The sequence below is a fragment of the Canis lupus genome, chromosome 15 (assembly GCF_048164855.1).
Source record: "Canis lupus baileyi chromosome 15, mCanLup2.hap1, whole genome shotgun sequence".
Lineage (NCBI taxonomy): Eukaryota > Metazoa > Chordata > Mammalia > Carnivora > Canidae > Canis > Canis lupus.
The window spans coordinates 4640399-4652450 of NC_132852.1; the positions used below are offsets into that span (position 1 = coordinate 4640399).

The window sequence follows — 12052 nt, forward strand, 5'->3', positions numbered from 1 at the left end:
GGGGCTCTACTAGGAAAGTTCTGAGGAGGAAAACAGTATACCTTAATTAGAACACTTTTACCATATATTTCTAAATATTATGGGAAAATTTTTTGCTCACACAATATGAAATAACCTTCAACTAAAATAGTTTTTACAAGTATAGATACATGAGTTTTATTAAATATTGAAGAAAACACTTATGTCACTTCTTTTTTTTTTTTTTTTAATTTTTTTATTTATGATAGTTACAGAGAGAGAGAGAGAGAGAGAGAGAGAGAGGCAGAGACACAGGCAGAGGGAGAAGCAGGCTCCATGCACCAGGAGCCTGATGTGGGATTCGATCCTGGGTCTCCAGGATCGTGCCCTGGGCCAAAGGCAGGCACTAAACCGCTGCACCACCCAGGGATCCCCACTTATGTCACTTCTTTCATGTCTCCTGAAAGTCATGTAGTGTTTATCTGATGATTGTCATGGTTTACATTTGGGTCCTCAACACAGGGGCCGGCTGATGGGCTCCAGCGCCGTGCGCCCTGGGTCCTCTCTGAGCCAAGCGTGGTAGCACTTGGCTCCATGGCTCCCAGACGTGGGATGGAATAACGCCCACGACATGGTTGTAAACACCAGAGTACCCCGTAAACGTTAGGGGGCACACCCTGAAAGCACCCCTCTGGAGCCGGGAGTCCTACTCACAGGGTCTGTGCCTCTGCCCTCCTCAGCTGACGTCCCACGAAGGACACTGCTGTCACTTCCCAGGCACCGTGGTTTACACGCGTGCCAGTTCTGACTTTTGAAGTCTGCTCACTTCTGTCTCCTCGCACCCGCGCTGTCAGGGTAGATGCATGTGTGGTTCCGTCGATGCGGAGGGGCACGTCGGGCCTCTGGTGTGCTGGCACCGCCGCCCCGCCCGGAGCAGGCCGGGCTCAGCAGCCCTGTCAGCCGGGAGCTGCCCCCCACCCACCCCCTTCTCTGAGTCTCCGGCTCACACACCGGGAGACGCACGCCGAGAGCTCACACGTCTGCCCAGGGCTGACCAGGGGCCACCCACACCTGTCCGGCTCTTGCCCTCTGCACGGTTCCGCTGCTAAAATATTCTTCGGCGGCAATTCGATGACATTCATGAAAACAGAAGTTGGGGAAAACTAAGACAAAAATACCGAATGGTGAAGTCTTCCCTCTGGCAGTGCCTTTTGCACATTTATCATCAAAGCCAGCTCGCTCTGGAAAGTATGTGACAGTAGGAGAGTTTTGACGACGGAAAGGCCGCGTGGTATTAAGGCTTGATGACCCCAGTGGTGGAGAAGAACCGTGGTAGAGAATACGTAGCAAAAAGGGGCTGTGTGCGGAGTCCGAAGAACGGGGACTTCTTTGAGCTCAAGGTCTTCCTCCAACTGCAGAGCCTGTGAGTCACCGCTTCTAGATGGCTGAACACACGTCCTCTTGAGGCAGCAGGCCTCCGCCGCCTCCTTGCACGCTCACCTAGGGAACCTAGTCTCCTCTCGTCCCTCGGGAACACCTCCTGGTTCTCCGAGGGATGAAGGATGTGAACGACCTCGCCTCTTCGCCGAGAGCCGCCTCCAAGGAAGGGAGTTTCCCAGCTCAGGGTTTCCTGTCCTGGAGTAAATCTTGGCCTCGTCGCTTGGGCATGCCAGGCTGCAAAGGGACCGCCGGCTGTGCGCAAGGTAGGGCGCCGGAGGACTGGCATCCGAGAGCTCGCGGCTTTCCACCAGGAACTTTGGTTCCTAAGCCGAGGGTGGTATGTGACTGTGCGGCCGAGGCCAGCAGTGAGGGGACACCAGTGGCTCGTCCTGGAGCGAGGGCCGTCGTTCCCACGTCCGGGTCCGGGTGTGTGACGGTCGGTGCCGGGCTACGCGCCTCCGCGCTCCCAGCGCTCTGGCAGAGGGAGCCAGACAGGCTCCATCTCCGCCCTGCTGGGGCCCACGGTCCAGTGGGAACGCAGAGTGATGTGCTTGGAAACCGGTGGCCAGTGAGCCTCAGGGCGCCTGGCGTTCGGGGACCCCTCAGAGGCTGGGCTTGTACTTGGCGGGGCCCAGCCTCTCCTCCCGGCTGCTGACTCCACTTACCACGCGGGCAGTTGCAGTGGACTGGAAATTCTAACACACGGTTCTACTTCAGCTTGAATCAGTTTATAGTTCTTGTTTTCTTTTAGCTTTTTTTCTTTCTTTTTTTTGCTGAAGAATGCTTTTTCATCATTTAAAAGTATTTTTTTACCTCATTTTGAATTGTTTTACATAACCCGTGAGTTCCAAAATAACAAAAAAAATGAATTTTTTTTTTGTTTCTTGTTAGAATTTCTCTGCAAAGAATGTCCAAAAATTCATATCCACATTGACCGTATAGACAAAAAAGATGTTCCCGAAGAACAAGCATATATGAGAAGATGGCTTCATGAGCGTTTTGAAATCAAAGATAAGTGAGTAACAGCGGTTCTCCTACCTCAAAAACTTGAGTTCAGCTAAATTTCACTGTGGTAAATAAACAATTTGAAACTAATGTAAGCAGTCTTATTATCTTAAGAATGCTTTTTTTTTTTTTTTTTTTAAATAAACTCAGGTCCAATCTGTTCATGTTTTAAACTTCACTGTTACAAAGTCTGTGAGAGAACTCACTACAGGAGGGCTCCCTGCTTTATTCGCAGTAGTTCCTAGACAGGACTCTGGTGAGATATGAAATTAGAGGAGAGACACACACACACACACACACACACACACACACACACTCCACTGTGAGGTGCCCCAGGTCCCGCCACGTGGTGCGTGCTTGAGACCTGGTTGGCATCCCCGCCCCCCCCCCCCCCCCCCCGCCCGATGCCCAGAAGGCGAGGCTGTGGTTGGAGGAGTGTCTGATGTACGTGTGGAAAGTGTCGGAAGAGGAAAGGGCAGGTGACGTGGTTCTGACCAAAGGGTCTTTTTGCTGTGAGTTCTTTGGGGCCTAACCAGTTTCTAGGACGGACCTTGAGTTCGTTCACGCTAATAACATCACTTCAGAGCGAACAACACTGTGAACAACAGGGTTGACCCTTGCTGAGCGTTGCCTGGAAGCAAATTACAGGTGTCTTGAGATACCTCTTGGGTGAGGCACAGCTTAAAGAGGTCAAACTGAGGGAGGGGTCGTGATGTCCCACTTACTGAAGAGCAAACCTGAAACCAGCAAAGCTGGTGCCCTCCGCAGAGGATATTAGAACCCCCTGGATTTAATACAATTTTCCAAAGGAAAACATTTTAGAATTTTCTTCTCTTTTTAGGAAGATAAAAAGTAGATGTCAGGTTTTGATATGATACTTAGAAATTGAATTCTCTTGGATGAAAACTTCAGGATTTATTATTTACTGTTTGCTATCAATGGGAGTTTTATCCTTTCTGATGCATATCCTGTTTTTTGAAAGAATATTTTAAACAACTCTACTATTTATCCTCTTTTTGAAAAAAAATAGATCCATTAATTATAGGATGCATCATTTACTAAAACCACATTGAAAAGTGTGGAGTTTTTACAGACTCAAAAGTAAGACTTCCAAAATTAGGTTTAGGTTCAGAAATCTTTCCTGTTTTATTCAAATGTGCTTCTCAGCAGACTGCTCTGTTCTCCCTTTCGTGGTTGTATTACAGTAAAATTACTTCCTCATTGACCCTTGCGAGTTCACTTTAAAGAGTTACAATTATTAAAAGTGTGCTGCATTGAAAATGAAGCTTTATGAAGTGTATAGACAAGGAGCTGCATTTCTGTATTTCGTCGCGTCAGATGTACGTGACCTAATTCCACCAGCCGCTCAGTGCTACCCACTGTGGTTATGGAAGAAAGTTCTAAAGTAAAACACATGTGTTTTGACATGGAAATCAGTTCTCAGAAAAAAAAAAGCTTGAGCAGTATGCTTGATATCCAATGTACGTCGTGTTATAGGCGCCAACACATACTTAGGACGAGTCTGGACCTTTTAAAACAGTGGTTCTCTCTAGGGAACCTGTTAAGGTAATAGAAGGACTTTCCACTTTTGTACTTGGGTTTGGGAGTTTTATGCCGAGTCTGTTCTGCTGTTATAACTTTACAGTTTTAAAATTAGATAGGAAAATGAAGTAACTATGCTGTTTTTCTCTTCTTGTACCTATTTTTATAATTCCATGCAAATAGGGGCTTTTGGGGAGAAACCCCATGTATGTTACAAGAGCTGCTGCTCTTTCTTTGACTTCTGATGGAATGAGAGCTATAGGAAGGAAGAGTAAAGATGGGGAAGGTGGAAACAAAGTGAGATGGGCTATTACCCTGTGCGAGTCTGGTTGTTTAAAATTATTAAAAATCTAAAGCTTAAAAAAATCATCTCCATAAAATTACTTTAAACCATGTTTTAAAAAGAATTACATACAATAGAATATTAAAGGTATTTTTAAATTCCAGAAACTAACTAAATCAAGTCTCTGGGTATTTCCTTATTCATTCCCCCCCCCCCCCCCCCCCCCCGCCAAGGACCTCTAGCTTCTCCAGAATGTGATAGGCATCCAGTAGCTATTTGTTTAGTTGGAATATTAAATGACTAAGCCTGAACTTGAATTCTTTTTTTCCATTCTGGCCACAGGTTGCTTATTGAATTTTATGATTCACTGGATCCAGAAAGAAGAAACAAATTTCCTGGGGAAAGTGTTAATTCTAAATTAAGTCTCAAGAAGACTTTACCATCGTTGTTGATCTTAAGTGGCTTGACTGCTGGAATGCTCATGACCGAGGCTGGAAGGAAACTCTATGTGAGAACGTGGATTTATGGAACCTTAATTGGCTGCTTGTGGGTTAGTATAAAGGCGTGAACAGGTAGCAGCCGTCTGCAGGCAGTGGGATGCGCTGCATGGTTTAGTGTTGGCAGCCACACCTTACGTCAGATTGTTTCCCGAATTTAATAAGAAGTGTAAATAAAGCCTTGTTGATTGAACATTGGATAAAATAGAATTTCTGATTAAAGCCAATACGCAGTTGGTCTTGGGCAAACATAACGTGGTTTCACGACTTTAGAACAGAAGCTGCTGGAAAGGGAAAAGCTAAGCAGTGTATGCTATCACTTGGCATCTCCTGTGAACTAACGTCATCTACAGAAGATTAATAGGATTGTATGATTATTGTTTTGTAATTCAAATAGCTGCATTCATGAACATTAATTTGCAGTATATTTTACTGTATTTGTTATTTTTAATTTTTTACAACTTGACTAATCCAGCCTTTCTCGCTACGGTATTTAGTATCTTGGAGCTCTGTGATATTTTGCTGTTTGCTTAATTTCTCCACGTGAGTGAAAGAAATTGTATTTAAATATAAGAGGGATACAAGGTAAAGGGCGAGGAGTTGTCCGTGGGGAGGAAGCTCTGGGTAGCGCATGCTTTTAGTGGACTGCATCGTTAGCTGATTTTACTTTATATTTGCAGAGTAATTAACATTTCTAATATTTATTGAAACAGCTTAATTTGCACACCCTGTATTGTATACAAAAGAATAATGTATAAAATATGAGAATTAAGTTTAAGTTAGAATTGTGACCCTGATTCTTTGTGGCAGAACTTTCCATTGCCCGGCTTTCTGAAGAGTTCAGCGAAGCTCTTAGTGCTTCCCGACATCTGTGCCATAACTACTTGAAAACCTGCAGGTTTCCTATCATTTTTTATATCAAAATAATCAGTGTGAACCGTTGTTGGACCTGAGTCCGCAGATATTTGAGGTGATGGGAGCCTCCAGACGTCTGACTAGATTCACTAGCATGTGCCTTTTGCCTGTAACTCTTGAGTTTAGCAAAACCTGTAATTCAGAAGTCACTTTTTTAATGTCATCACGGTCGATTCCCACCGTGTTTGGATTCTTTTCCTTTGGATTCCCGGCAGCGTGCTGCTCGGTGCCTGGCACGGGACACACGCCGGGGAGAGGAGTGTCTGCTGCGGCAGAGGCCCTTCCTCCACGCTCTCGGGGCCGGCCTCGCTGGCTGCGGCAGACGGTTTGCGGTTGTCGCACGTCAAGAAGGTCACCTTCCACGAGCCGGGGAGACTGCATCCGTCAGGCCTGGACGGATGTGTTTAGTTGTCATGAGTCCCCGTGGGGCTACACCACCGTCCACGTCACCTCCACACAAGAGCTGTGTTTCAGGAACCAAATCACGCGATTGGGTTTTCAGTCTCAAAATAATAAAATCTGTCCTGTGCGGGAGGACGGCCTTTGTGGATCTGCTCTGTTTTTATGTCACAACTTAAACGTGATTGCCTACTAGTCCCTTAAGATAACATTTCTGCTTAATGGATTTTTGTTGTAAAATTATATCCGTGTCCCCAGATGAAACACACCAGCTGAATCATGATGAACAAAATGAAAATAATAAATAAGGGAGATTTCGTCTGACGGGTTCTCCAGACCCAGAGAGGAGGCCGTGTCGGCACCTTTGCGGAGCCGGGTGGCGGGAATTGTACATACGTTAGTTAGTGTGTGTGTGTGCACATCCCCACGGGATACGGCCGGCCTGGTTAAGTGTGGCGGGGTCGGTAAAACTGAAAAGTGTTCTCATGCCAATTGTCGTTTTCTCTTACTTGTAAGGTGAAATTTAAATCAATCCCGTGTCTCTGTTAATACTTTTAAAAAAAAAAAAAAAAAAAAACAACCCTAAAGTTAGAACCTATTTCTAATTAGACCAAAGTAAATGCAAGTTGCATAACTTACTTTGAATATCATGGATATGCTCTAAATTTAAATTTTAAGAAGAAATACCATTGGAATTATGTTGATTATAACTGATTTTAAGGAGTCACAGTGAAATGCATAAGATCACTTTGAACATCATGTTTCTTAAAAACATACTTATATTCTCACAAAAGTTCTATAAAATATATTTGTTAGTTTAAAAATTTTGTATCAAAATATTTGGAAAATTAGAAGCTTCTTTTTAACATGTGTTGATATGACTTGAATTATTATTTTCTAAAATTAAGAGCCCTGTATCTACCTGTACATCTTTTCACATATCATTTAAGCCTTTGTCTTACTATTATTGTTGATTTGCAGCTTAGTTATTACTTAGTTTTTCTTTATAAGAATGCCATCAATGTGCATGCTTTTACGTTTTCCAGAAAAGGGTGTGTTTGGATGAAAGCAAAAGAAAAAATAAAATCTTTCACTGTCTCTCATGTCTGTGCTATTTAACATTTTGCGACCCAGAAATTCCCCAGCGGTCTTCTGTTCCTTTGATAGGCTTTGTGGCTGGTCCTGCATTCTGAGCTTACAAAGTTATGATATTTTTTTGTAAATGTTGAGCAAGTTTTAAAAAATACACTACAGTACTCATAATCGCAAAGCAATATATTGGTTTCATTATATAAACTCATCTGTGTATCTTAGACGACGTATGCAGCGAGTATTAGCTGCTTGACGGTTCTGTAATCGAGGCTGTCCCACTGAGACTTGGCCAGTGCCTAAAATCAGCCAGGCCGCTAAGTACGTGCCAATCTGGGTAATGCCTGCTTCCTACATACTAATGATTTTTTTTCTTGTCTTCCATTTCCATGTGATTTTGTTTCATTTACAGTGGTACCAAGTTTCCTTTATATCCAGACGGCGACGACATAGGCTTTGTTTTTCCTTTGTAAAGTTTCATGGTTTATTATTACATTCACTGAAAAGATCTGCCTCAATAAAGTGATCTTTTAAGTAGATGGACCATTTAAAAAAAATGGACCATTATAAAAATACAGTACATAAAAAATTTGCCCACCAGGTTACAGACACAAAGTAACTGCCGATACACATTTGACTCACACTTAAGAAGACAGAGGAATGTCTATCGTAGGTTGTAACCATAATAGTATTTGTCCTTAACGTCTTGGATTGAAGAAAAGGCTGCCTTGGCAGATACGTCCAATGCCACCTTGCAGGAGGTCACCCGTCAGTAGGATTTTTTTTTGGGGGGGAGGGGGTTAGACCATTTCTTTATGATGAGTTATACCTACTTTTAGATGAAAGATCAGCTACCTTGGAATGTCGCGTTACCATTTAGTATTTTGTCATTATAAACAGACTAACCTAACACAAGCGTTGGAACGAGAGCCGGGCCTTACTCAAACCAGTAATTTGGAAACATGGAGATGTTTGACAACTGGGTGGGTAAAATACCCACGTAGTTGAATTTAAAGCTTCATTCAGATATTTTGAAGTCCCAGGTATATAAATTATTTCCGTTTACAGTAGCCCTGAATCAACATTATGCCCAGGATTTCATCTGATCCCTTTTCCAGTCTGTGGACAAGAAAATAAATCCATTACTTTTACTAACTGGGGAGTCGTTCTCCGTGTGGTGAGGTGAGGTCAGAGACTCATCCCTTCTCCCAAGCAGGGCGAGAGAAGAGCGGCATTTCTCAGCCCCTCCAAATAGAAAGCTCCGTTGATTCTGTCCTAAAGAAAATACCCTCTGTAGAACACGCTCAGTTAATGTTTATTGATGGCCAGTTACTCCATCCAGATTAATGTTGGTTCATGATTTTATATGTGAATATTTAAGACCTGCTCTGCAGTTTTATAAATCGTTGTGTCTTAAAAAAAAAAAAGAAGAAGATACTACTGATACATCCTTTGTGTTCAGGAGGAGAGAATATTGGACCAGCCTCTTGTCTCCTTATGGTATGTTCAGAATAAATTCTGATTTACGTCCTTGGCTTTACTGGTGCTTCATTAATCCAGCAAAAAAAAGGAAAATATAAATCTCAAGAGTGACTTCGTGATACACGATGGCAAAAGATCTACTGGGTGATAGTTACTTCACATCTATGTGAAAACGTGCGTATGCTTTGTGCATGTGCATGTTTTACCGCCAAATAGCTGCAAGGTGCATTATTTTTTTTATTTTTTTATTGGAGATGCGTTATTTTAGAATCGTGTTTTCTTTTGATAACTTGCCGCGATTTGTTGGGTGCTTGCCGTGTGCCGGGCCGTGTGCTGACCTCCCAGGTGTCTCCCGCCCTCCACACACGTTGACCCCGGGTCCTGTCGCTCAGCCCGGGCGCTAGTGCACTGCCGGGGTTTGAGCCCTGGTCCTCCCAGCTGGTTCTCCACCTTAGACTAGTTACTTAGAGTTTCTGTTCCCGCTTGCTGTTTCTGTTTAAGTTTTCTCATCGGTAAATCACTGACGATAATTGCATTTACCTCAAAAGGTCGTTGGTGACTCAGTAAGTTACGAAAGCACAGGTTGTAGTTCGTGAAATGTGGCAGGTGCTAGTAAGTAGACCTTGTTCTTCAACTTCTCCTGTTCCCAGCAGGTGAGGAAACGGGGACTCGGAGAGTTGGAATAAAATACCCAAAGTCACGCTGATTCTTCTAGCAGAAACACGTGCCCGTTCTCTTCCTCTTAACCAAGGTGTGGAGACGCGGTGTCTCAGACTCCCGGGTGCCTGTAGGGCCTCGGTCGTGACTGTAATCGTGGCCACGCAGAGATGTTTTGTTTAAAACCTAAATCAGGGGATCCCTGGGTGGCTCAGCGGTTTAGTGCCTGCCTTCAACCCAGGGCGTGATCCTGGAGACCCAGGATCGAGTCCCACGTCGGCTCCCTGCATGGAGCCTGCTTCTCCCTCTGCCTGTGTCTCTGCCTTTCTCTCTCATGAATAAATCTTAAAAAAAAATAAAATAAAACCTAAATCAACACAGAGGTTGCAAAAGGACAGATTTTCGGTATTTGTTTCAAAAGCGTCACAGTCTTCAAAAAAAGTCACAGTCTCCAAACGGACCCCAGGTGGGCTTGAGGGCTGGGGGGTCGCGCGGTCCCGGCCTGCGAGGGCTGGCGTGCGACGGCAGGGCCCAAGGTCTCTCCACGCCGGGTGCGGGGTGCAGGGGTGCGGTAAGGTTGGAACCAGCCCATGGGACGGGGGCCTGTCGGGGGAGCCCAGCCGGGAGTGGGAGCACGCTCTACCTGTTCCGCTCCCTCCTTCATCAGGTGCCCTGGCGACCCGGGCCGATGAGGGCAGCGACCCCAGGGTCGGGGACACTGCTTGGAGGTGATGGTCCTAAAAATGTGTTTTGATGCCCCGTCAGCAGGAGTGTGAGCGGTTACGGGGGGCCTCCGTGGTCGGCTCTGCCCGTGGCCCTGCGCGCGCCTCGGGTCCCACGGCTCAGGCTTGTCTGTCCGGGTCCCGGCTCGGTCCCCAACCCCGGGCCCACTGGCCCGGAGCACCGTGCCGCGGGAGGTCAGTGAGCGCGCGGAGCCCGGCGGGGCCGCCTGCCGTCCACGGGGCAGCAGGAGCCCGGCCCGGACGAGGAGCTCGAGGAGCACGGCCCGGGACCCTCGGGGAGGAGAAATGAACGACAGGGCCTCGGGGTCGCAGCGGAGCGTCCGGAGGAGCCGGGAGCGTGTCCGCCTGGACAGCACCTGGGGGAGCCGCCCCCCGCTGGCCGTCCTGGGTGTCTGGGTGTCCCGGCCCCCACGTGGCTGCTCCAGCCGGGGGCACAGCCCCTCCCGAGGGGTCCCCTGGGGCGCCCAGCAGGCCCAGGTGGGAGGAGGTGAAAGGTGGGCCTGCCGGAGCCCCCGCATCGGGGGGACCCCCGTGCCCAGCACCCTCGTGGTCGGGAGGTGGCTGTCACCTGCAGCCACGAGGAGCCCACGCGGTCACTGCCGGATGATGCGGGCGCAGCGGAGCCACAGCACGGCCCCACCGCGGGCCACTGTGTGGCCCCGCTGCTGGAAGCCAGGCTCCCCCGAGGTCGTCCCACCCCTTACTGTCTGTCGCTGGTGAAGGAGACGTGGGGAGGCGAGAGTGTGCCCTGGGGTGCGGCCCCGGGTTCGAATCCCTCTCCGGCGCCCGCCAGCCCGGGCACCTGCTCTGGCCCGTCTCTCATTTGTCCATCACGAGCCACGGATGCTGGTGGCCTGTCCCGCCGGGAGGGTTAAATGGAGCGACGCACCTGGAGGACCCGAGTCGCACCTGCCACTTGGAGGGAAGCGCTCCCCTGGCGCCCTGAGCCCCGACGAAGGCCATGAGCCGGCGTCGGGGTCCCCTTGGGGCCGGTTCCTGCACCCCCGTGCCTTTGCCGTGAACCACCTCACTTGCGCCTTCTGCCCTAGAACCAGGAACGTTCTTGTTTTAGCTTCTGGGTGCGTCGCGCTCTTCGCCATGTGACCCACGCAGCCTCGACGCCTGAAATGAACTAAAGTAGATTAAAAACCCTGAGGGCAACCCGCACATCCGTGTGTCTCCACCCCTGCACCCCGTGTCCCGGCCCTGGTGCTCCAGGCTGGGGGGCCGCACCCCCTGGTGGCGGCTCTGACCCCGGAGGCCCCACCGCTGACCCCGGGCCCCGCCGGGCTCAGCGGCAACAGGCCCAGGCCGGGCTTGGCTTGAAGGCAGCGCAGCGCACGGGCTGCTGGGCCGAGCGCACCTGGGAGGGGGCTGGCGGGTCCCGGAGCTGCGGCGGGGGTGCGGGGTCACTTCTACGGACGGGGCCGGCTGCCCGAGCCTCCCCCTTTCCGCCTGTCACCCTCACACACGCGGCCCCAGCCCGCTGGGCCTGATGCGCCACCACCTGTGTCCTCAGGAGAGTCCCCCTGACGGTGGCTGCCTCGTGCTTCCAGCAGCTTCATCTCTCCTCACTGCACCGCCTCCCTGCACCGCCCCCCACCCCCGGGCCCCGTGGCCCCCAGATTCCAGGCCAGGACACAGCCCCCCACTTCCCCTCCACAAGCACTTGCCCACGCGGTGGCCCTTGGAATGTGGGCCGTGCTGAAGAGTAAAATGCACAGCGGACTTTGTTGAATTAGAAGAAAAGGTAGCTCATTAGTAACTTCTATTGCTTACACATTATTGTAATAACATTGGATATATTGTGTTCAATTAAATGTATTAAAATTTCGCCTTTAAAAAAAAATGTACCTGGGGCTCCCTGGGTGACCCAGCGGTTTAGCACCTGCCTTTGGCCCAGAGCACGATCCTGGGGTCCCGGGATCGAGTCCCACGTCTCTGCCTGCCTCTCTCTCTGTGCATCTGTCATGAACAAATAAATAAAATCTTTAAAGAAATAAAAAATAAAATTAAAAAAATGCACCTACTAGAAAATTAAA

At 48.3% G+C, this 12052-nt stretch overlaps 1 protein-coding gene across 4 annotated transcripts in view; it reads left to right on the forward strand.

Annotated features, from left to right (window-relative positions):
• AGPAT5 (1-acylglycerol-3-phosphate O-acyltransferase 5) overlaps positions 1-7137 on the forward strand; it is a 57858-nt gene extending 50721 nt beyond the window's left edge. For 3 of the 4 annotated variants that reach the window (XM_072775796.1, XM_072775794.1, XM_072775797.1), the window contains 2 exons: positions 2290-2413; positions 4571-7137. In XM_072775796.1, coding sequence (XP_072631897.1) covers positions 2290-2413; positions 4571-4796 — 350 coding nt within the window. In that variant the 3' untranslated portion in view covers positions 4797-7137. The remainder of the gene's footprint in view (positions 1-2289; positions 2414-4570) is intronic. The other variant, XM_072775798.1, reaches the window with a different exon arrangement.
• Positions 7138-12052: the final 4915 nt, after the last annotated feature.